Below are 25,146 nucleotides of genomic sequence, written 5' to 3'. Positions count from 1 at the left end.
TGGTTCCGGCTGTAGAGCCCCCGCAGCAGCTGTCAGACACTGTAATATGCTATGGCCCCCTCCCAGCTCATCGTGGTGACAAGGTTTATAGTAGATTAGTGTCACTGAGTGGCTGGATGTTTGAGTGGTGTCTGGAGAATAGCATAAGATTTACAGACAATTGGAAGAGTTTTTGGGGTAGACCTTACCTGCTAAAGAGAGACGGACACCATCCCTCCAGGGAAGGTGCCGCTTTCCTCTCTAGTAATTTGGCTCATAGTCTTAATAGTGATAGTATCTGACTAACTGGGGCACAGGTCAATGAGCAGACAAACTGGCTAATCCGAACGTCTGCTAGCTGCCTTGAGATGTCACACAGGTCACATAAACTACAACACATAGAGACTGTATCACCTAGATATCATATAGAGACTGTGTCTGTTCACCGAACTACCAAACACAAACCCCTCACTAAATCATTAAAACATTTTTGATTAAGGTCAAACTTGAAGAAAAAAAAAAAAAAAAAAAATGAAGATAAACATCATATAAAGATAGGGCTACTAAACATTACATCTCTTTCAACCAAAGCACTAATTGTAAATTAAATTATTACAGATCACAGTTTGGATGTGCTCTGTTTGACTGAAACCTGGCTTAAACTGGATCAATATATTAAATGAATCTACTCCCCCAGGTTATTGTTATAAAAAATGAGCCTCGTCTGAAGGGTTGATGTTGATACTATAGAAATTCTACCACAGAGCGATGACAGCTCAGATCATTACCTCGTCTCTTGTATGCTGCGATCAGCTAATGTTACTCAATCTGCACCACGCTATCGTTCAAGTTGACCACTAAAGATAGCTTCTCTAATAATCTTCCAGATCTATCTCATACACTCAGTAAGCCACAAAGTCTAGATAAACTTGATGAAATAACAGAAAATATAAATACAATCTTCTTTAGCACTCTTGATAGTGTCAACCCCTTCGATTAAAGAAAAAAGCTCCACAACATGGTACAATCACACTCATGCTCTCAAGAGAGCAGCTGGGAAAATGGAGCGCAAGTGGAAGAATACAAAATTAGAGGTATTTTGCGGTGCATGGAAGGATAGTGTCTGTAGCTACAGACATGCATTAAAACCTGCCAGGTTAGCATATTTTAGCAAACTCATAGAAAATAACCACAACTATCCAAGGTATTTATTCAGTAATGTGGCAAAATTGGTTAGGAATAAAGCCTCAACTGAACCAGATATTCTGTCACAGCACAATAGTAATGACTTTATGAATTTCTTTACTGATAAAATTGAAATAATCAGAAATAAAATTGGAATTATGCAATCATCGGTCACAGTACCTAAGAAAACAGTGTCTCATAATTTTCCTCACATGCAGCTTCAATCCTTTGCTGTCATAGGTAATGAAGAGTTAACAAAACTTATCGAAACATCAAAAACAACAACATGTATGTTAGATCTAATGCCAACTAGGCTCTTAAAAGATATTCCCTGTAATCTCAGAACCTCTTCTTAATATTATTAACTCCTCACTATCCTTAGGACATGTCCCAAGAAACTTTAAAATTGCAGTTATCTGCTTATTAAGAAGCCACAACTTGATCCTGGAGAACTGGCTAATCATAGACCGATTTCAAATCTCCCATTAATGTCAAAAATACAAGAAAAGGTTGTGTCCTCCCAATTATGTTCATTTCTACAGAGAAATAGTATATATGAACAATTTCAGTCAGGATTTAGGCCACACCACAGTACAGAGACTTCACTTATCAGAGTTACTAATGACTTGCTCTTATCATCTGATCACGGCTGCATTTCTCTTCTAGTGCTTTTAGATCTTAGTGCTGCCTTCGACACGATAGATCATGATATTCTCTTGAATAGGCTAGAGAATTCTATTGGCATTTGTGGACTTGCATTAGCATGGTTTAGGTCCTATTTAGCAGACCGCTACCACTTTGTCTGTGTAAACGAGGAACTGTCAAATCAAACAAAATTTAAGTATGGAGTGCCACAGGGATCAGTTTCAGGGCCTCTGCTTTTCTTCTTATATATGTTTCCCCTGGGAGATATTATCAGGAATCATGGAATAAGTTTCCACTGTTATGCCGACGATACCCAACTTTATATTTATTCGAAACCGGACAAAATTTCACAATTCTCCAAAATAGCAAAGTGTATCAATGAAATTAAAGATTGGATTGCCAGAAATTTCCTTCTACTCAATTCCGACAAAACAGAGGTACTAGTTATTGGACCAAAAACCTCAAAAATAAGCAGTTAAAATATAATTTGATTCTCGATGAATGTACTTTTACATTGTCTTCAACAGCGAAGAACTTAGGTGTTATATTTGATACCAATATGGCATTTGAAAATCAAATTTCCAATGTTTGTAGAACAGCATTCTTCCACCTAAGAAATATTGATAAGTTACGACACATGCTCTCTGTTGTGGATGCCGAAAAACTAATCATTCATGACCTCAAGACTAGATTATTGTAATGCATTACTGGGAGGATGTCCAGCAAGTTCAATAAACTTCAAATGGTTCAAAATGCAGCAGTCAGTGTGCTGACTAGAACCAAGAAATATGATCATATTAGCCCCATTTTATTGTTACATTGGCTACCTGTTAAATTTCATATTAAAATTTTATTTATTTTTTCATCCCCTTTTCTCCCAATTTGGAATACCCAATTCCCACTACTTAGTAGGTCCTCGTGGTGGCGCGGTTACTCACGAGTCTCTGTTGTCTCCGTTCTGAGACTGTCAATCCGCGCATCTTATCACGTGGCTCGTTGTGCATGACACCACGGAGAATCCACATGTGGAGGCTCATGCTACTCTCCGCGATCCACAAACAACTTACCACATGCCCCGTTGAGAGCAAGAACCACTAACTGCGACCACAAGGAGGTTACCCCATGTGACTCTAACCTCCCTAGCAACCAGGCAAATTAGGTTGCTTAGGAGACCTGGCTGGAGTCACTCAGCACACCCTGGATTCGAACTCGGGACTCCAGGGATGGTAGTCAACGTCAATACTCGCTGAGCTACCCAGGCCCCCCAATTTCATATTAATTTTAAAATTCGGTTAACTACATACAAAGCTTTGTATGGTTTAGCTGCACAGTACTTAAGTAACCTTCTACCACGCTATATTCCATCACGTTCATTACGATCGCAAAACTCTGGCCTGTTAATAGTTCCTAGAATATCAAAATCCACAAAAGGAGGTAGATCCTTTTCCTATTTGGCTCCTAAACTATGGAACAGTCTCCCTAACATTGTTTGGGATGCAGACACACTCACTGAGTTTAAGTCTAGGCTAAAATCTCATCTATTTAGCCAGGCATACACCTAATTTATTCTTCACCACACAATTAGACTGCTACAGTTAGGACTGCTGGAACCTGAAACATTGATCATGATCTATAACTCTGCAAAAAACTGAATGGCATCTACGCTAATATTATTCTATTTGTTTCCATGTCTCAACCTCGGGACTCCTATCCCGAGGTCACCAGAACCAGCCGGATCCAGCTCCATTCCTGCTTGGTATCAGACTCCACTGCTACGTGTCTCCGAGTTATGATGACAAAATACAGCCGGTGCCAGCCAGAAATCACTTCACAGTCTATTACAATGGACCTCGGAGGATGAACTGATGCCAACTCCAACCATAAGACATGGGATACTTCATATGCCATTGCCTGAACCTTGGACTCAGGATAGACCTCAACGAAATTACCGGCTGGTTGAACTGCAAAGAATCTCACTGATCTAGGCCCGCATCACCTTGGTCTAATGATGAACTACACCCTTAAAATGGAATAGACTATCAATAAATTGCTAACAAAACCTTCATCAGCCAACTAACAAACGACAATGCATCTATATGAACTTCTGCAGTTAATCCAGGATGAACTTCAAAGACATTAGTCATTAATCTTACAGTTCTTACAAAATCTTTGTTTAAACACTGGCCCTTAACACTTAGTTTACTAATTTTAATCCATTACTTGCACTGCACATAAATAAGTAATATTGGCATTATATTCATGCTGTTAGCTAGAGGGGAACTGGCCCCCACAGTGAGCCTGGTTTCTCCCAAGGTTATTTTTCTACATTAACCAACATCTTATGGAGTTTTGTATTCCTTGCCACAGTCGCCTTCGGCTTGCTCACTGGATTTCTAAATACAATTATTATTTAATTACATATTTGTATACACACTTCATAACCGTATTTAATCAAACTACACAATGATGACTTAAGACTTTACAGATATTATGGTTTCATTTTCTGTTAATGCATGCTTTTCTGTAAAGCTTCTTTGAAACGATGTGTGTTGTGAAAGGCGCTATACAAATAAAAATTACTTGACTTCAATCCGAGAAAAGTTTTGGGCAGAACTGAAAAAGCATGTGCGAGCAAGTAGGCCTACAAACCTGACTCAGTTACACCAGTTCTGTCTGGAGGAATGGGCTAAATTTCCAGCAACTTATTGTGAGATGCTTGTGGAAGGCTACCCAAAACAATTGACCCAAGTTAAACTATTTAAAGGCAATGCTACCAAATACTAACAAAGTGTATGTAAACTTCTCACCCACTGGGAATGTGATGAAAGAAATAAAAGCTGAATAAATCATTCTCTCTACTATTATTCTGATATTTCACATTCTTAAAATAAAGTAGTGATCCTCACTGACCTAAGACAGGGAATGTTTTCTATGATTAAATGTCAGGAATTGTGAAAAACTGAGTTTAAATATATTTGGCTAAGGTGTATGTAAACTTCTGATTTCAACTGTATAAAAATAAATAAATAAAAAAAGTATAGGCCCTATGCCTAAATCTGTGACAGATTCAAAGATATTTCATGTAATTTACCATGACTATTCCAAAATCACCTCTTTATGAAGCAAACTGCATATACAGTGCATCCGGAAAATATTCACAGCGCTTCACTTTTTCCACATTTTGTTATGTTTACAGCCTTATTCCAAAATGGATTAAATTCATTATTTTCCTCAAAATTCTACAAACAATACCCCATAATGACAACGTGAAAGAAGTTTGTTTGAAATCTTTGCAAATTTATTAAAAATAAAAAATGGAAAAAAAAGGAAAAAAAAAGAAAGAAAAAAAAAAATCACATGTACATAAGTATTCACAGCCTTTGCCATGACACTCAAAATTGAGCTAAGATGTATCCTGTTTCCACTGATCATCCTTGAGATGTTTCTACAACTTGATTGGAGTCCACCTGTGGTAAATTCAGTTGATTGGACATGATTTGGAAAGGCACACACCTGTCTATATAAGGTCCCACAGTTAACAGTGCATGTCAGAGCACAAACCAAGCCATGAAGTCCAAGGAATTGTCTGTAGACCTCCGAGACAGGATTGTATCGAGGCACAGATCTGGGGAAGGGTACAGAAAAACTTCTGCAGCATTGAAGGTCCCAATGAGCACAGTGGCCTCCATCATCCATAAATGGAAGAAGTTTGGAACCACCAGGACTCTTCCTAGAGCTGGCCGCCCGGCCAAACTGAGCGATCGGGGGAGAAGGGCCTTAGTCAGGGAGGTGACCAAGAACCCGATGGTCACTCTGACAGAGCTCCAGCGTTTCTCTGTGGAGAGAGGAGAACCTTCCAGAAGAACAACCATCTCTGCAGCACTCCACATCAGGCCTATATGGTAGAGTGGCCAGACGGAAGCCACTCCTGAGTAGAAGGCACATGACAGCCTGCCTGGAGTTTGCCAAAAGGCACCTGAAGGACTCTCAGACCATGAGAAACAAAATTCTCTGGTCTGATGAAACAAAGATTGAACTCTTTGGCCTGAATGGCAAGCATCATGTCTGGAGGAAACCGGGCACCGCTCATCACCTGGCCAATACCATCCCTACAGTGAAGCATGGTGGTGGCAGTATCATGCTGTGGGGATGTTTTTCAGCGGCAGGAACTGGAAGACTAGTCAGGATCGAGGGAAAGATGAATGCAACAATGTACAGAGACATCCTTGATGAAAACCTGCTCCAGAGCGCTCTGGACCTCAGACTGGGGCGAAGGTTCATCTTCCAACAGGACAATGACCCTAAGCAAACAGCCAAGATAACAAAGGAGTGGCTACGGGACAACTCTGTGAATGTCCTTGAGTGGCCCAGCCAGAGCCCAGACTTGAACCCGATTGAACATCTCTGGAGAGATCTGAAAATGGCTGTGCACTGTCGCTCCCTATCCAACCTGATGGAGCTTGAGAGGTCCTGCAAAGAAGAATGGGAGAAACTGCCCAAAAATGTGCTAAGCTTGTAGCATCATACTCAAAAAGACTTGAGGCTGTAAATGGTGCCAAAGGTGCTTCAACAAAGTATTGAACAAAGGCTGTGAATATTTATGTACATGTGATTTTTTTCCCGTTTTTTATTTTTAATAAATTTGCAAAGATTTCAAACAAACTTCTTTCACGTTGTCATTATGGGGTATTGTTTGTAGAATTTTGAGGAAAATAATGAATTTAATCCATTTTGGAATAAGGCTGTAACATAACAAAATGTGGAAAAAGTGAAGCGCTGTGAATACTTTCCGGATGCACTGTAATGCTTGAAATTTAAATTTAACTTCAAGTCCCATAGGGTTTAAAAATGTATCTTCTTTAACATTATATCCCAACGACTGTAACTTTTTTATTGTTATGGATATATTTTTTTTCCATGTTTAATAAAGTGCAAAGAATGCATAAAATTGTTATATAATAAAATATATTAAACAGACTTATTCCGGACATTACAGAATGTCACCAAAATCCAACAATATAGAAGTTAGTACTATAATTCATCATCTAGTTTATATTTAATGAATGTATTTGCTATCCAGTTCTGCATTTGGATATATATTTACACATTATCAAAGACATAAAAAAATAATTAAAAAAATCACTATTTTTGTCAAAGTTTAGCATTTATTGGTTTGAGGTATTTTGAAGTGTCACTTTTTGCAATGATACCACATTATGACTACAAACCATGGTGTTACAAAGAGAAGACTAAAATTTTTGTTATCTATCATTTACTCAAACATTTCAAACACCATTAGCAATTTCGTGACATTTTCTTCTCTCAAGGCAAAAAGTTGGAAAAGTAAGTTGAGTTATAAAACTGGGAAAATTCATCTTGTGCACTCTCTGAAAAGTTAGTATGACTGAATTTCTTTTTCTTTTCAGGAGAGCTGCATACTTCTCCATTTAGCAAGCCAAAGAGCAGTTTATATTGGCAAGGAATGAGTCATATTAAACAACTGTGTCATACATGCGAACCCTCACAGTGTGTCTAAAAAACATATAACCAAAAACTCACCACATATACATTCAACTTTCTTCCCACTACACAAAATAGGGAACTCAATCAGCACCCTCCTTTCTTTTCGCTTTCAACAGTTTGTACACTCAAACATATACACACTTGCAACCACTGGCATGTGTTGAAGTAGATAGCATCAGTCATGCTGCGTCAAGAACTGTCTGGAAACAGTCCATCTGGAGTGAAGAACCACAGAGATGTCTTATTTCTGTGGTTGCACAGACCCAAGCGTTAAACTGTGTGTTGTACTTGAATCAGAACATTTCCTCAAGTGTGCTACAACCTATTGCTCCATGGAGATGTCACCTAAAGCAATAAGCCATGAGGCTTTGTGTAACTGTGTTTTTACCACTGTAATTTCAAAACAACTTTGAACACGACTTATTTAATCAAAACTATACATTTAATAAAAAAGCTTTTCACATATGTTGATAAAGAGTAAGACTGAACAATACTTACAGTCTTTTGAGGGCATAAAGTCCATAAAAAGCTCCAGGTTCAATATGCGTGATTATGTTGTTCTTTATGTCCCTGCAAAAGAAAACGTGTTAGATGCTGAACATTATAAAATAAAACACATCAAAATGGCCTTTGGTTAATTTCAGACACACAGTTTAAACTTGCACTACACAGGGCCAACCCAGCCCTATAATTCAAAACTCAGAAAACACACCAGTGGGTATAACACAAAAACCTTCTGATTCTTAGACATGCTCTAGCTAAGAGCCATAAGCAAGCACGCACCCCTTAACCCTTGTGCATCCTTCATTATGGGTGCATTCTTGAGGCCTACTTTGACCCAAACAATAGCCGTGTAATTTTGAACTGTAATCATGGCATTTTTATAAACTAATGTAATAACACTAACTTCACTAATTTAGTTTTTTGGGGGGTTGAGGTATTTTTTATTTTATTTTTTTTAACCTTAATTATCTCTAAATTACTAAACTATACCATTCATTTTCATATAAAAAAATATTTTATGTCATTCAATTCAGTGAACATCTATATTTCTCAATTTACTTCAGGGAGAAAAATAATAAAGGTGTCATGCATTTGGTGCAGACTGCTTCCATATAATGAAACAAAAAACACTTTTAAATTAAAATAACTTGAAACTATACAATTATAACCAGTGCTGCAGAGGTTCATTTGCCTGGTTGTAGCATACAGATTATTATTATTTTTTTAATCTTATCATAAGTTCTGCATTTGTATACAGTTGAAGTCAGAAGTTTAAATACACCTTAGCCAAATACATTTAAACTCAGTTTTTCACAATTCCTGACATTTAATCATAGAAAACATTCCCTGTCTTAGGTCAGTTAGGATCACTACTTTATTTTAAGCATGTGAAATGTCAGTATAATAGTAGAAAGAATTATTTATTTCAGCTTTTATTTCTTTCATCACATTCCCAGTGGGTCAGAAGTTTACATACACTTTGTTAGTATTTGGTAGCACTGCCTTTAAATTGTTTAACTTGGGTCAAACGTTTTGGGTAGCCTTCCACAAGCATCTCACAATAAGTTGATGAAATTTTGGCCCATTTCTCCAGACAGAACTGTTGTAACCGAGTCGGGTTTGTAGTCCTCCTTGCTCGCACATGCTTTTTCATTTCTGCCCACAAATTTTCTATCAGATTGAGGTCAGGGCTTTGTGATGCCCACTCCAATACCTTGACTTTGTTGTCCTTAAGCCATTTTGCCACAGCTTTGGAGGTATGCTTGGGGTTACTGTCTATTTGGAAGACCCATTTGCGACCGAGCTTTAACTTCATGTCTCATGTCTTGAGATGTTGCTTCAATATATCCACATAATTTTCCTTCCTCATGATGCCATCTATTTTGTGAAGTGCACCAGTCCCACCTGCAGCAAAACACCCCCACAACATGATGCTGCCAGCCCCATGCTTCACGGTTGGGATGGTGTTCTTCAGCTTGCAAACCTCACCCTTTTTCCTCCAAACATAACAATAGTCATTATGGCCAAACAGTTAAATTTTTGTTTCATTAGACCAGAGGACATTTCTTTATCAACATGTGCACTTGCAAACTGTAGTCTGGCTTTTTTATGGCGGTTTTGGAGCAGTGGCTTCTTCCTTGCTGAGTAGCCTTTCAGGTTATGTCGATATAGGACTTGTTTTACTGTGGATATATATACTTGTCTACCTGCTTCCTCCAGCATCTTTACAAGGTCCTTTGCTGTTGTTCTAGGATTGATTTGCACTTTTCCCACCAAACTACATTCATCTCTAGGAGACAGAATGTGTCTCCTTCCTGAGTGGTTTGATGGCTGCGTGGTCCCATGGTGTTTATGCTTGCGTAATATCGTTTGTACAGATGAACGTGGTATTTTTAGGCATTTGGAAATTGCTTCTAAGGATGAACCAGACTTGTGGAGGTCTACAATTTTTTTTCTGAGGTCTTGACTGATTTATTTTGTTTTTCCCATGATGTCAAACAAAGAGGCAATGAATTTGAAGGTAGGCCTTAAAATATATCCAAAGGTACACCTCCAATTGATCAGAAGCTAATTGTCCATTTGTCTAAAGTCTTAACATCATTTCCTGGAATTTACCAAGCTGCTTAAATGCACAGTTAACTTAGTGTATGTAAACTTCTGAACCACTGGAATTGTGATATAGTCAATTAAAAGTGAAACAATCTGTCTGTAAACAATTGTTGGAAAATTTACTCATGTCATGCACAAAGTAGATGCCCTAAATGACTTTCCAAAACTATGGTTTGCTAATATTAAATCTGTGGAGTGGTTAAAAACTTAAGTGTATGTACACTTCTGACTTCAACTGTATATTTACACATTATCAAAGACATTAGCAAATCACAATTGTTTTTCAAAGTTTAGCATTTTTTATAGTTTGAGGTATTTTTAAGTGTCAGTTTTTGCAATGATGCCACATTATGATTACAAACCATGGTGTTACAAAGAGAAGACTTAGAGTAAAAATGTTTTTACCTATCATTTATTTCAAACTTCCCAATTCAATAAATCAATAGAATATGGGATTTGGGCATTCCAAAAATTGGGGAGAAAAGAATAAAAGAATTTAAAAAATCAATAGACTAAATAATAAAAAAAAAAAAATGTCAATAAAACAACCTACAATAAACAGAAATGAACAGGAAGGAACAGTGATAATTCATTTTGTGTATGAACATAAGAAAAAAAAAAAAACATTCTGCTCCCACCCCTGAGCATAAACTTTCTCACAGTGAAAAAAAAAAAAAAAAAAAAAAAAAAAAAAAAATCAACTGTCTCAAACTCATCCTTTGATCTGTGTGTGTGTGTGTGTGTGTGTGTGTGTGTGCGTGCATGTGTGGAAGCATGCTTGGTGTATGCCAAGTATTATTGCCTCACCCTTTCATTTATGTGTGTGTGTATGTGTGTGTGTGTGTCTCTGTGTGTGCATGTTGGTGTGCGTGCATGTAAGCATTAGGGCTGTCAAATTAAAATTAGAATTTCAAATATTCATCGAATTTAAGAAAAAAAAATGCACATTCAAATGCTAAAACTGTGCATTAAAATTTTGGATGTGTGCCAAGCACTGAGGATGACTTCAGATCGATCACATTCTTGCCCTAAAAAAGGCTAGACACAGCACAACAAATACAGTTTAACAGAAAGCAGGTGTCTCAAGATGCTTTTTAAAGTTCTTTTTAATTAGAAACAGCATCTAAAAAACAGCACTCCAGCTCGAGACGCTGAATAAAGAAAAACAAAGCGAAACTAAGACGTTTGTCTAGCGTAGTTTACATAGAAAAGCAAATGGACGGTTACAAAAGCATTCGGTGTGAACAGCCCCTTACAGTTGGTGGAGGTATGTTGTTAATTTTGTCTTAACATTTGAGAATATGGACCAACTAAACCTATTTATTTATTTTATGCACATTAGCTGAAAATGGAATGCTCTTTTTTTTTTAACAGCCAGAAATGTTCTTTGCAATAATATAATGGTGCTGTATGGTTTGTATTTAATGCGCCCTCTTGTGGACTAAGGAAACAACGTCAGTTTAAGAATCAGCTGACTTTAAAATTTGAACCAAAGGAAGTAAAGTTCAAAAGGGGTAATTTTTGACACCAAAGCTACATAAGGGTTAATAAATCACTTTCATTTAGCAGGGTAACGTAACATACGAATTGGAACCTCTTCAAACATTAGTAATTCAATAGGCAGAATGAATCAGCTTAGGTAATTCAAGAATATCCTGATGTACTGCACGATATTAAACATTAATTTTAAGAATTAAAGGGGAAAACGTTTAACTGTAATTTCTTATACAAGAGAAACTGACCGATAGCTAGCAGTTAATCTAGTGCCTTTGGGACAACATAGCTCAAAATGAATCAGTGTGCAACAATCCTAGAATGGGACATAGGAGAAAGAAACTCCATAGCCAAACAGTTCAAAGACAATTGTCAGTAATACCCAGAGCCCACACCTGCGCAAGTCGGCTAGCCCTGTACAAACATCACAGAGTTCATGCGTCAAAGGCTGGCTAACCCAGCAAGTTTCTTTTGATGTCATGCCATTTGTGGTTTATAGGTGGAACAGAGTAGCACAGAATACATGATAGAGAGTGAAGGGTACACTCTGTTGATACCAATTATAATAGGTTCTTTTTGGGAAAAACAACTTTTCTGAAAAATTATAAATAAAAAAAAATAAAAGTTATGAATTTTATTGACTACAAGAGAATACAAGCATATATGAATGTTTATATTTTACATAATTGGTCTATACTAGGGGTGGGAATCACAAGGTAATTGGCGTTACGGTATGATATAATTGCAATTCATTATTTTTGGTGAATTGCGATTCAAAACTGTGATATATTGCGATATTTTACTGACTATTTTTCTTCTTAGGACTTCATCAAATGTATTGTTACATCTAAATAAAAGTGCCTGAAATGTTGTTAATGTGAACCATTTATTTGTGAATATAAACAATACAAACATTGTATGATGACCTGGAATATGGAATGGATTCTTTTTAGTGTATCTCTTTTGTGTTTACTTTAGATAGGATGTAACACTGCTACTTGTAACTACTAGTAACTTCTAGTAATTTGTAATATATATTATATTGTTGTTATTAATTATAATAATAATTATAATAATAACACTGTGTAACAATTATTTTTTTTCTTTTTTTTTTTCTGGGTAGTAAGTGTTATTTCCTAATTGCTTATGCCTCAAAAGTATAGAAAATGGCTATTACTCCCAACAAACTTTGCTTTTGTGACCAGGACAGTGATATTTTGAATTGTACCTATTTCCAATGAGAAAATGGGCGAATTTGTGTCTTTTCGTTCACATAAAGACAGAAAAAAACAACATAAAATATTTGGACATAAAAATGACAAACCAAAACACTACTGCCAAATCCAAAGAAAGAACACTCATTATTTGGTAACAATCACTACAACATATTTCCATAACTTGTTTTTTAAATTACTAAATCAACACTTTAACTTTAAATACCTGCATTATCATTCTACATGCATCAACATAAAGTGTATTTCAAACTCAACTAAACAAATATTTAACATTCGGAAACTCTACATCACTATGGATGGAATAACCTTGTTGCTAAAATGGATACGAAAAGAGACGTCATAACGCGATTTGGGTGTTTTCATCACATGCTGATATACCAAATCTTCAACCAGGGAGTAGGGCTACATTTCTTTGGCAATGATATCAAATTCGATGTATACCGAACCGTGGGTGATGAACCAAAGGTTATTTATTTTTTTTATTATTGACAATGATTACACCCCTAATAACCATGTCAATGTATGTACATTTTATTTTCAGAGAAAGCAGTACAATCAATTGGGAATCATTTCACTAACAAAAAAAGTATTAAAAAGTTACATAGTTTTACTATGGTTTATGGATACATCTCCATGGTAATACCATGGTATTCTTTGAAGAAACCTACCTTTGTGTACCATTTAAGTAGCATTGCATTTGAAAATGGTAATCATTCAGAACCATGGTATTTATCCAATTATTATGGTAACTACTCCAAAAAAATAAAAATAAAATTTAAAGTCTGTAATGACAAATAAACCACTCTTCATTAGAAATAATTCTAGAAACTGATCCTGAGAGAGTTTTTATTTCGAGCAACTGTTGACTTGGCTTTGAATAGCAGACAGACTCTCCATACTGTGAGAAAATATTTTCCTTAAAATATACAGAGAAGAGCCAGTTGAACTTTAGCTCACAATGCGCAGCTCTCTGGAGTGGAAAGGCAAACACACGTCCCAGTAGTACAGCTCAAAACTCTCTTTACATAAGGGTGGGGGCAAAAAAAGGGGTGAAATAAAATCTCAATGCACTTCAGCAACTTCTTGGAATCCACTAGGACTGGTCTTGAAAAATGCATTGGAAATTTTATGTATTATGTATGTAACCTTAACAAAAATATAAAGCCTCACTGTCATTGTCTGAAATTATAATTTAGCATTAGGGTACACGAGGCATAATATATTAATGGAATCATATTTTTAATCAATATAATGATTTTGGGTTCGGTCCTGCAAATGTTTTCACCATTTTTAATCACCCTTTTACCTTCACTAATTCAATTTAAGTGTTCCTGCGGCTCGAAAAATATATTTTTCAAAAGTTATAATATTGTATTTCTTGTAGTCTCTTGATTAGGTCATAAAAGCATGCATATAATAATTACAAAATGAGCAAATTGTGGTTTAAAATAGTTTTTAAATACAGTATTGCACATCACACTGCAGGACATGTCAACTTTCGAAATGTATTAACTACCCATTAACTGCAACATTAAGATATCCTGTTAAAAGGTGTGTGTGTGGGTGGGGGGGGGGCTCTTTAATTGATTCTCCAATATTCAAAAGTGAACACACACTCAAAGCACAGACACAGAGACAAAGACTCTGAGAGCATAGAATAATGCATTAATCAGACTGCTGACACCTCTGGCTTCAGCACCATTCATTAGAATAACAAAAAGCAGAGTGCAGCTCTGGGCTGGGGGGATCAGAGATAGACAGGCATGGAAAACAGAAAGCCAGTGAGGGCACACAGGGAGCTGCACTGCTAGGTATAGTGCTGTGAAAATTATTTCCCCCATTTTTGTGTATTTTTCATATTAAATTGTTTTAGACCTTCTAACGAGATATAACATAAAACAAAGGCAACATGAGTAAACACAAAATACAGTTTTCAAATATATATATATACACACACACACACACAAACACACACACACACACACATACACACAGTTGTGCTCAAAAGTTTGCATACCCTGGCAGAAATTGTGAAATTTTGGCATTGATTTTGAAAATATGACTGATCATACAAAAAAAAAAAAAAATAAATAAAAAAAAAAAAACTGTCTTTTAAGGATAGTGATCATATGAAGCTCCTTTTTAAATCATAATGGTAACAGAAATCGCCCAAATGGCCCTGATCAAAAGTTTACATACCCTTGAATGTTTGGCCTTGTTACAGACACACAAGGTGACACACACAAGTTTAAATGGCAATTAAAGGTTAATTTCCCACACCTGTGGCTTTTTAAATTGCAATTAGTGTCTGTGTATAAATAGTCAATGAGTTTGTTAGCTCTCACGTGGATGCACTGAGCAGGCTAGATACTGAGCCATGGGGAGCAGAAAAGAACTGTCAAAAGACCTGCGTAACAAGGTAATGGAACTTTATAAAGATGGAAAAGGATATAAAAGATATCCAAAGCCTTGAAAATGCCAGTCAGTACTGTTCAATCACTTATTAAGAAGTGGAAAATTCGGGGATCTCTTGATACCAAGCCAAGGTCAGGTAGACCAAGAAAGATTTCAGCCACAACTGCCAGAAGAATTGTTTGGGATACAAAGAAAAACCCACAGGTAACCTCAGGAGAAATACAGGCTGCTCTGGAAAAAGACGGCATGGTTGTTTCAAGGAGCACAATATGACGATACTTGAACAAAAATTACAATATGCCCGACAACACCTTGACACGCCTCACAGCTTCTGGCACACTGTAATTTGGAGTGACGAGACCAAAATAAAGCTTTATGGTCACAACCATAAGCGCTATGTTTGAAGAGGGGTCAACAAATATTGTGCTCCTTGAAACAACCACACCATCTTTTTCCAGAGCAGCCTGTGTTTCTCCTGAGGTTACCTGTGGGTTTTTCTTTGTATCCCGAACAATTCTTCTGGCAGTTGTGGCTGAAATCTTTCTTGGTCTACCTGACCTTGGCTTGGTATCAAGAGATTCCTGAATTTTCCACTTCTTAATAAGTGATTGAACAGTACTGACTGGCATTTTCAAGGCTTTGGATATCTTTTTATATCCTTTTCCATCTTTATAAAGTTCCATTACCTTGTTACTTAATGTTCTTCTGGGTTAGCAGTGGTCTTCACCTCGCCACTCTTCCATGGATAACATTTTTGGCAAGTGTCTTTCTGATAGTGGAGTCGTGAACAGTGACCTTTATTGATGCGAAGACACCTGCAGTTCCTTGGATGTTGTCCTTGGCTTTTTTGTGACTTCTTGGATGAGTCGTCGCTGTGCTCTTGGAGGAATTTTGGAAGGTTGGCCACTTCTGGGAAGGTTTACTACTGAGCCAAATTTTCTCCATTTGGAGATAATGGCTCTCACTGTGGTTCTTTGGAGTCCCAAAGCCTTTGAAATAGCTTTGTAAGCCTTCCCAGACTGATGTATTTCAATCACCTTTTTCCTCATAATTTCTGGAATTTCTTTCGACCTTGGCATAGTGTGCTACTGGGTGAGACCTTTAAGCCAACTTCATGCTGCTGGAAAAGTTCTATTTAGGTGCTGATTTGATTGAACATGGCTGGCAGTAATCAGGCCTGGGTGTGTCTAGTCCAGCTGAACCCCATTATGAATGCAGTTTCATAGATTTGGGGATTTACTTTTTCCACACAAGCCCAGTTTGTATTTTTGCTTCAATAAATAACATTATCATTTAAAAACTGTATTTTGTGTTTACTCAGATTGCCTTTGTTTTATGCTAAAAAAAAAAAACCAGCCGCAGAAGCACTGCCGTGCCATCAAAAGAGTCAAAGACGAATTCCTCAGGCTTTCAAATCATGGGAAGATCAAAGATTTTTACAATTCCAATGTGTTATAAAGACAAAAGTTTAGTTCTTTATCCCCTGAACTATATAATATTCCCAACTTAAAAAGAGTGCAGAATTCCCTCCAATTATAAACAGAATGACACGCACATTCAGTCCTGATCACAGTAAATCAAGACGAAGCTTTGCACCTGGTTGAAAAAGTCCAGTTGAAAGCTCTCAAGCACTTATGCTTTTCTCTAGAAGACAAAGCCTGCTAATTAATGGAATTCAGGGTTCCACCACAAAACTGTACCGAACTTAAAGGTGCAGTATGTAAGATTCAGAATCCCTTGTTATTAATGACACCTGTGACCGTTAAGTGAACTTCAGCCTGTTGCTCGTGATCGCGTACACACTGTATAGGGACGCGAGCGACAATGACTCCATAGGGAAGCGAGACTGAACGTGATTCACCGGCATCATGCTGACAGATGAGGTAGCATAATTAAAATTACACAGTTATGATTGTTTTACAACAAACTTTGAGACTATATATTATATTTGACTCTCCAGTGCTGGAACAGGGCTAAAACAAAGTGTGGATATAAGTCTGACTATGCGAGACTGTAGTTTGAAGTAATCACTTTTCTTTGCATGATACATTGACTGCATTTATACGATAACCTATGTCGGCGTTAGCTAGATAGCTAGCCAGCTTTTTCAATAGCTGTTAGCTAAATTTGGTGGATGATGACAGTAGTTGTTTATAAAAAAGACTGTACATTATAAATATATTGACACAATTCAGTATTGATGTGATTCCATCACAACTGTCGTTTTGATATATCGATGTCCTATTGTTTTATAATAATACATTGTATATATTTTCTGTATAACCAAGTTACGTTACACTAATGAATGGAGCTTTCTGCATTATCTTGAACATTGTCTAGCATTCATTTCATGTGTTATTGTAGTTTACCTTGCTGAATAATTATAGATGAACATTATGTCAGTTACTGTGAATCAGCATACCTGACTTTTAGTATAAAGAGAAGATCGTTGAAATTATTTGTAATTTACGAAGCAAGGTAGCTTGCAATTTGTCATCGTTAGCAGGCAAGATCAAGTTAGCTATAATTACACAGATCATTCCTTATGGCACTATATTTCACATACTTTGCAGTTATGTAAGCTTACCTGTCCAATAAGAAGAATGCCAACTCCGGGTCGGTTTTGATCCCAAAACCAAACGAAGGTCCCTCCAGGAATCAAATGTCCTGCCGATGTTCACTCTAGTTTTTGCTCGACCACAATCACGTTCCCGCTTAGCCAGACGGGATTCAGTAAATGTTTTTTTTTTTTTTTTTGGCTTACTCTGAGTTTGTGTTGGAGTCGGTGTTGTGCTGGGAGCCGGACGTTTGCTGGATTACATCTCTAATATAATGTTACCTAGTGTTGCAGTTTGTTGTCGCTGTTGAATAGCGGAAGAGAAGCACTGAGGCAAGGCTCTCGGGAGCACGCATAAACGTCACATCCTTTGGATTTTCCCGGCAAAAGCAACCCGCTCCCTTCGCATGAAAATCAGTCTACAGGCTTTAATAGGCAACCTAGGAAGTCCAGGAAGGGCTCATTTTTTAAGTTGAGTTACAAGCCATTCATACATTGGCAAAAAAAAAAAAAAAAGGCGAATATTACATGAAAAATGTTACATATTGCACCTTTAATTTTCATTTACATTCAAGCAAAACACAAACTGAAAAAAAAAAGCATCTGTTTCTTTGTTGTGTGAGATGATTTCCAGATCAGAATGGGGGCCCAGCAGAGGGCTAAGATGCAGGACGCAAAACCTCTTATTTTGGTCGTGTTTGAAGGGTGGAGAAAGACGTCAACGTGAAATTGTGAGTATGAAGAACTAGTATAGGGCTGACAGTAAAATGTGAACCTGTTCTCATATAATCACGTAAATATATCTACATTTTTGCTAAATGATTTCTTTGTGGTAGGTTGCAAGTTTCACAGCAGTTGCGTGGTGAAATGAACACGGGAGGTGCTACAACAATGACTTTTTATTCTCTTTCACACAAATCATAATTTTTGCCCTGTTCCTTACACAATGCTATCTTAGACCCTATTTCCACCTGGTATTAAGATGTGTTTTTGGTGATCTGATCACATGTAATCAGCACTAATTAAAGGTCTAAAAGGGGGTCTAAAACATTTTGTGATCGGATCACAAAAAAACAGACAAATGTGGTCAAAATGCATGTGAACGCATCACATTTTTGGTGTAAACGTTAATTCGTCCTGTATGCGTCCTGGCAGCAGCGAAGCACCACCCCATGCCTGTCAATTACCGCTGCACTAAAACAAGAGTTTAAACTTTGCCGGTTAAGAGTGGTTTAAAAAGAAATAAAAAACATCTGTTTAAAAAAAAAAAAAAATAAAAAACGGATACACAAGCATGAGAACTTCACAGTTCTTCTTTAGTGAGTCTGAAATCAACATGCAGCGACACTTATGAGAAGCACAAACATCAGCAGCACAGGTTAATATAGGCAATCCTAATGGGCATGTCTGCTCGAAATGTTGCTTTTGATCTTAGATTAAATTTCAGCTGCATCTGGGAGAACTAGTGTACAGGTTTGTTGTTTTTTTTTTTTTTTTTTTTTGCACTTTCTTTGTCTTTTCTGACTTTGTTGTGCTTTAATTAATGGTCGACTGATATGGGTTCTTTAATGGACGATACAATGCCGATATATCACACAATTTTAAGTTTTATTGGCATTTGCCTTTTATCATTAGAAAAGAAAGTTAAAGGTGACAGGGAACTGCTGAGGAGAGGCTGATAGAATACATGCTTTAAAGGTAAATAAATGAGTGCTCCACAGGATGCTGAATCTGCTCAAGTTGTGTGAGGTTTGTTTATTAAATCTGTTTAAATGAGATTTGCGCATATTTGCAGACGGTATATGATATTAATCTTATTGATATTTTCCTTTTTATCATTTGACAAGACAGTTAAAAGTTACAGGGAACTGTTAAGAAGAGAGAGGGAGAATGAAACAGGCGAGCACTTTAACATTATGAGCTCAAATGCGTCCGCTGCGGCTCTGATATGAGGACAGTTTAAAAGACAGTCTGTTGCACAGACTGTAGTAACACGATTGCACGTAACCACAAAACGAACCGTGACTGGTCATTTACATGTCTCAGTCACTTCATGCAAGCAGGTGTTTCTTGGCGCCCTCAAGAAACAAATCGGCCAATGCGATAATTCAAAAAGTCAGAATATCGGCTGATTTATCGGCCTCGGCTATATATTGGTCGACCACTAGCTTTAATATCATGCAGTAACACACTGACATAGTGATTGATATATGTTGTCATGAGAAGTCCCTCCCCTTCAAATCCGATCACAAGTGGTCACAGGAGACGCATTTAAACAACCAGGTGTAAACAGCGATGTGTTTCACCTGACCACATGTGATCGGATCAACCGAGATTATTCTTAATACTCGGAGGAAACGGGATATTATTATGATATCAAAATACTTTTACTTTAGTCCGTGACTTGCAAGGCGATACATTTTAACATTAAAATCGCATAAACAACTACATTTACTTGCTTGTTTGAACACGATCAAACGGTGCAGTATCTCAACTGATAGAGCTTTCGCACCTGCAATGTAAAGGACTGGGGTACAAGTCTGGAAGAGCAAACAAGTCGACACATGAAACAAAAGTGTCAAAAGCACCACAAAATGACGTGGTTGCTTCAGCAATTGACACATTTGATTTTAATGACACTATCAGTTACGTTTAGATTAAAGGTTTAGTGTAGAGAGGTACGTTTTGTTGATTTAATACACTTTAGATTAACAGTAAAGTCATCAAAACTATGAAATAACACAAATGAAACTATGAGAAATATGTAATCACAACATTTTTTATAAATAAATAAACAAACAAATAAAAACTCCTCTGGGCATTCGCTCAACCAAACTTAAAGTTTTTTAACAGTACTGAAGGAGTTCATTTTCATGCTGGCACATGTTGGCTGTGTTCATTCAATTTATAAATTGACAATTTAGATTTGTCTACAAAACTAATTTTAAACATTTAATCTTAAGCCTTCAGATTAATAGGTTTTAAAGATAATGAGAAGCTACTTATAAATTCAGTCAAGTGTGACTGAACCTTTAACTGGTGTGTAATAAATGTCAATTCTTGAACAGCAAATAACAGAAAAACAATTAGCTTTTATAACATGTTATTTTATCATGAAGTCTAAACGACTGTAATAAGGAAGATTAGCTCTTTATAATATATCAGGAATTTAAATTAAATGTACAACTGATCAAATTCTGGATGTGTTACGATTCTGGATTCTGGACGATTATACTGATATAACAAGATCTGGATAATGTCATGGAATATACAGAACACCATTAGAATTCCTGCTGGATGACATCATATGTTATTCTAGCCCTCAGTGAAGCATAAGATTAATGGACTGCTTCCACTTTTCCTCACTTGAATCCACTGAATCTAGGTCTTCAATTGAACAAGCGCACATAATAAAGCTTAATTCTTTTAAAATATTTCTAGAACTAGCTTAGCACTAGTGGTCGATCAATATGGGTTTTTTAATGGACGATGCCGATATCCAGAGTGCATATCCAAATGACAACCATAAAATTGCAAAAAAATAAATAATAATAAACTCATATTTAGCACTATATGTAATCAATTTCACACAAAACTAAAAAATAATATTGTATTTTAAATGGTACATAGCAGTTTCTTCAGATTTCTGTTTAGTCATCAAATTTTAGTCATTTATTTGCAAATGAAGAAATTGTTAATTAAAAAATCAGGAAGGAAATAACAGTACACACAGCAGTCCAGCAACCATGGATGGCATGTCCACGTTAGCAATCGCATTTACTCAAAAAATATCAAATCAAACCAATTGTACATACAGTGTATAGTGAATAAGACATTTACTTATAGCACACGTGAAGCGCTTTTACCTTGGGCTGCATCAGAAAACGTAGGCAGCTGACTTGCTACATTGCTGCCTAATCAGTTAATGGCTTAACTGACATCTGTTTTGAATGAATGGAACTCTTAAGGAAACTGGTCTCTGAACAGTTTGAAAAGCACCTTATTTTCATCATACCTCCATATACAGCCTCCGGAGGCAGCATTTTCCTGGTTTCGGACGCAGCCTTGAAGTTGCACTCACGCGTTCCTGACATCTCCTGACAGTTTAAATGGCCTGGATCACCTGCTTGCATTGTCACAGACAGACCGTCATGATTTGTAAATGAGAGGAACTTTTGATCCTGAAGTTTTTGATTCTGGCTGATAGAATACGTGCTTCAGAGGAAGATATTAGATGAGCGCTCGACGGGAAGAAAACGTGAGGTTTCGTGAATGATTTTCGTGAGGTTCGTGAATGACATCTTTTTAAACTAGATACACTATATTGCCAAAAGTATTCGCTCACCCATCCAAATAATTGAATTCAGGTGTTCCAATCACTTCCATGGCCACAGGTGTATAAAATGAAGCACCTAGGCATGCAGACTGCTTCTACAAACATTTGTGAAAGAATGGGCCGCTCTCAGGAGCTCAGTGAATTCCAACGTGGTACTGTGATAGGATGCCACCTGTGCAACAAGTCCAGTCGTGAAATTTCCTCGCTACTAAATATTCCACAGTCAACTGTCAGTGGTATTATAACAAAGTGGAAGTGATTGGGAATGACAGCAACTCAGCCAGGAAGTGGTAGGCCATGTAAAATGACAGAGCGGGGTCAGCGGATGCTGAGGCGCATAGTGCACAGAGGTCGCCAACTTTCTGCAGAGTCAATCGCTACAGACCTCCAAAGTTCATGTGGCCTTCAGATTAGCTCAAGAACAGTGTGTAGAGAGCTTCATGGAATGGGTTTCCATGGCCGAGCAGCTGCATCCAAGCCATACATCACCAAGTGCAATGCAAAGCGTGGGATACAGTGGTGTAAAGTACGCCGCCACAGGACTCTAGAGCAGTGGAGACGCATTCTCTGGAGTGACGAATAACGCTTCTCCATCTGGCAATCTGATGGATGAGTCTGGATTTGGCGGTTGCCAGGAGAACGGTACTTGTCTGACTGCATTGTGCCAACTGTGAAGTTTGGTGGAGGGGGGATTATGGTGTGGGGTTGTTTTTCAGGAGCTGGGCTTGGCCCCTTAGTTCCAGTGAAAGGAAATCTGAATGCTTCAGCGTACCAAGAGATTTTGGACAATTCCATGCTCCCAAATTTGTGGGAAAAGTTTGGGGATGGCCCCTTCCTGTTCCAACATGACTGCGCACCAGTGCACAAAGCAAGGTCCATAAAGACATGGATGAGCGAGTTTGGTGTGGAAGAACTTGACTGGCCTGCACAGAGTCCTGACCTCAACCCGATAGAGCACCTTTGGGATGAATTAGAGCGAAGACTGCGAGCCAGGCCTTCTCGTCCAACATCAGTGTCTGACCTCACAAATGCGCTTCTGGAAGAATGGTCAAAAATTCCCATAAACACACTCCTAAACCTTGTGGAAAGCCTTCCCAGAAGAGTTGAAGCTGTTATAGCTGCAAAGGGTGGGCCGACGTCATATTGAACCCTATGGATTAAGAATGGGATGTCACTTAAGTTCATATGCGACTAAAGGCAGATGAGCGAATACTTTTGGCAATATAGTGTATCTGCATATTTGCAGATGGTATATAATACAAGTTTTATTGATATTTGCTATTTATCATTAGAAAAGTTACTGGGAACTGTTGATGAGAGACTGTTAGAATACGTGCTTCAAAGGAAGATTTATGAGCATTCCACATGATGCTGGATCTGCTGAAGTTGTGTGAGGTTGGTTTATTTCATCTGTTTAAATGAGATATGCGCATATTTGCAGACGGTTTATGATATTAGTTTTATTGATACTTGCCTTTTTATCATTAGACAAGATAGTTAAAAGTTACAGGGAATTGTTGAGAAGAGAGAGAGGGATAATGAAACAGGCAAGCACTTTAATATTATTAGCTCAAATGCATCTGCCACGGCTCATACATGTGGACTGTTTAAATGATACTGTGTTGCACACCAGTCTATTATTGTTGCAACGTGATGGCACGTAACAACAAAACAAACTGTGACTGGTCGTTTACATGTCTCAGACGCTTCACATGCAAGCAGGTGATTTTTGGCGCCCTAAAGAATAAAATGGGCCAAATGGGAAAATGTATTAGCCAATGCGATAATTAAAAAAGTCAGAATATCGGCCGATTTATCAGCCTCTGCGATATATCGATCGACCACTAATTAGTATACCAATCCCTTTATTCATAAGTTCTTTTAAAGCAACCCGTAACGTGATATGGCTTAATATCTTTTATGGTCAACATCTGCTACAGCTCTTTGAAAATCTAGGTCATGTATAATCAACCTGCAGTATAAATCAAAGTGCATTCATGAAGAACAACACTAAATACGGCATTTCAATGTACAGGATCTAAATTTGGCCACCACATTTGACCACTACAGTAAGTGACATTGAATCCCTAATGGAAGTAAAGAGCAGAGTGGAAAGCTGATGCTAAGATCAGACAATTGTTCTCACTGAAGGCAACGGCTGTAATTAACTTTCACTTGTCCATCCTCCTCAGTATGAACTCCAACCAGCTACAACCAACAATCCTTCACTGGTACCTCACCAGCAAAGATAAACCAGTGTTTCCTTTTACATGTCAACACTGTGCTACAAGTCACTACATATGAAAAAGAGGTGGGAAAAAATATCAATACTCCAATTGTAAGACGTCAGATACTTCATTTGCCACTGCATGAACCTTGGACTGCCTGAACCTCAACGAAATGACCTGCCGGTTGAACTGCGATGCACCTCATTGATCTCTGCCTGCATCACATTTGTCTATTGATGGACTGCACTCTTGAAATGGAATACATAGACAATCATTTAATTGCCAACAAAAGCCTTCATCAGCCAACTAACAAAGTACAATGCATCTATGTGAATGTCTGCAGTTAATCCAGGATGGACTTCTAAGACATTAGTCATTAATCTTAGTTCATAAAGAAATATTTATTTTTAAACTCTGGACCTTAACACTTACATAGTTTACTAATCTTAAACCATGACCTGCACTGCGCATAAATAACTAATATTGGCATTATATTCATGCTGGTTAGCCAGAGGGGAACTGGCCCCCACAGTGAGCCTGGTTTCTCCCAAAGTTATTTTTCTCCATTAACAAACATCTTATGGAGTTTTGTGTTCCTTGCCACAGTCGCCTTCGGCTCGCTCACTGGGATTCTAAATACAATTATTATTTAATTACTTATTTTTAAACACAATTCACAATCGTATTTTATCAAACTACACAATGATGACTCTATAGATTTTACAGTTTCATTTTCTGTTAATGCATGAGTTTCTGTAAAGCTGCTTTGAAACGATGTGTATTGTGAAAGGCGCTATACATATAAAAATTACTTGACAATATTAGGCAGGTGGTTTTAATGTTGTGGCTGATCGGTGTATATACACACACACACACACACACACTAAATTTTAACCAAAAATCTTGATGATTAAACTGTGACCCTGTTAACAGCTG

The 25,146-nt window shown here is 37.4% G+C and overlaps 1 protein-coding gene across 1 annotated transcript in view; it reads right to left on the bottom strand.

Annotated features, from left to right (window-relative positions):
- LOC127434309 (adhesion G protein-coupled receptor A3) overlaps positions 1 to 25,146 on the bottom strand; it is an 87,964-nt gene that overhangs the window by 43,507 nt on the left and 19,311 nt on the right. Inside the window, exon 3 of the mRNA XM_051690839.1 lies at positions 7,831 to 7,902. Within this exon, the coding sequence (XP_051546799.1) occupies positions 7,831 to 7,902 (72 nt within the window). The remainder of the gene's footprint in view (positions 1 to 7,830; positions 7,903 to 25,146) is intronic.

The sequence above is a fragment of the Myxocyprinus asiaticus genome, chromosome 1, assembly GCF_019703515.2.
Source record: "Myxocyprinus asiaticus isolate MX2 ecotype Aquarium Trade chromosome 1, UBuf_Myxa_2, whole genome shotgun sequence".
NCBI classification, from domain to species: domain Eukaryota; kingdom Metazoa; phylum Chordata; class Actinopteri; order Cypriniformes; family Catostomidae; genus Myxocyprinus; species Myxocyprinus asiaticus.
Note: the sequence above shows the minus strand (reverse complement) of the source record. Positions and strands in the feature narration are given on the sequence as shown.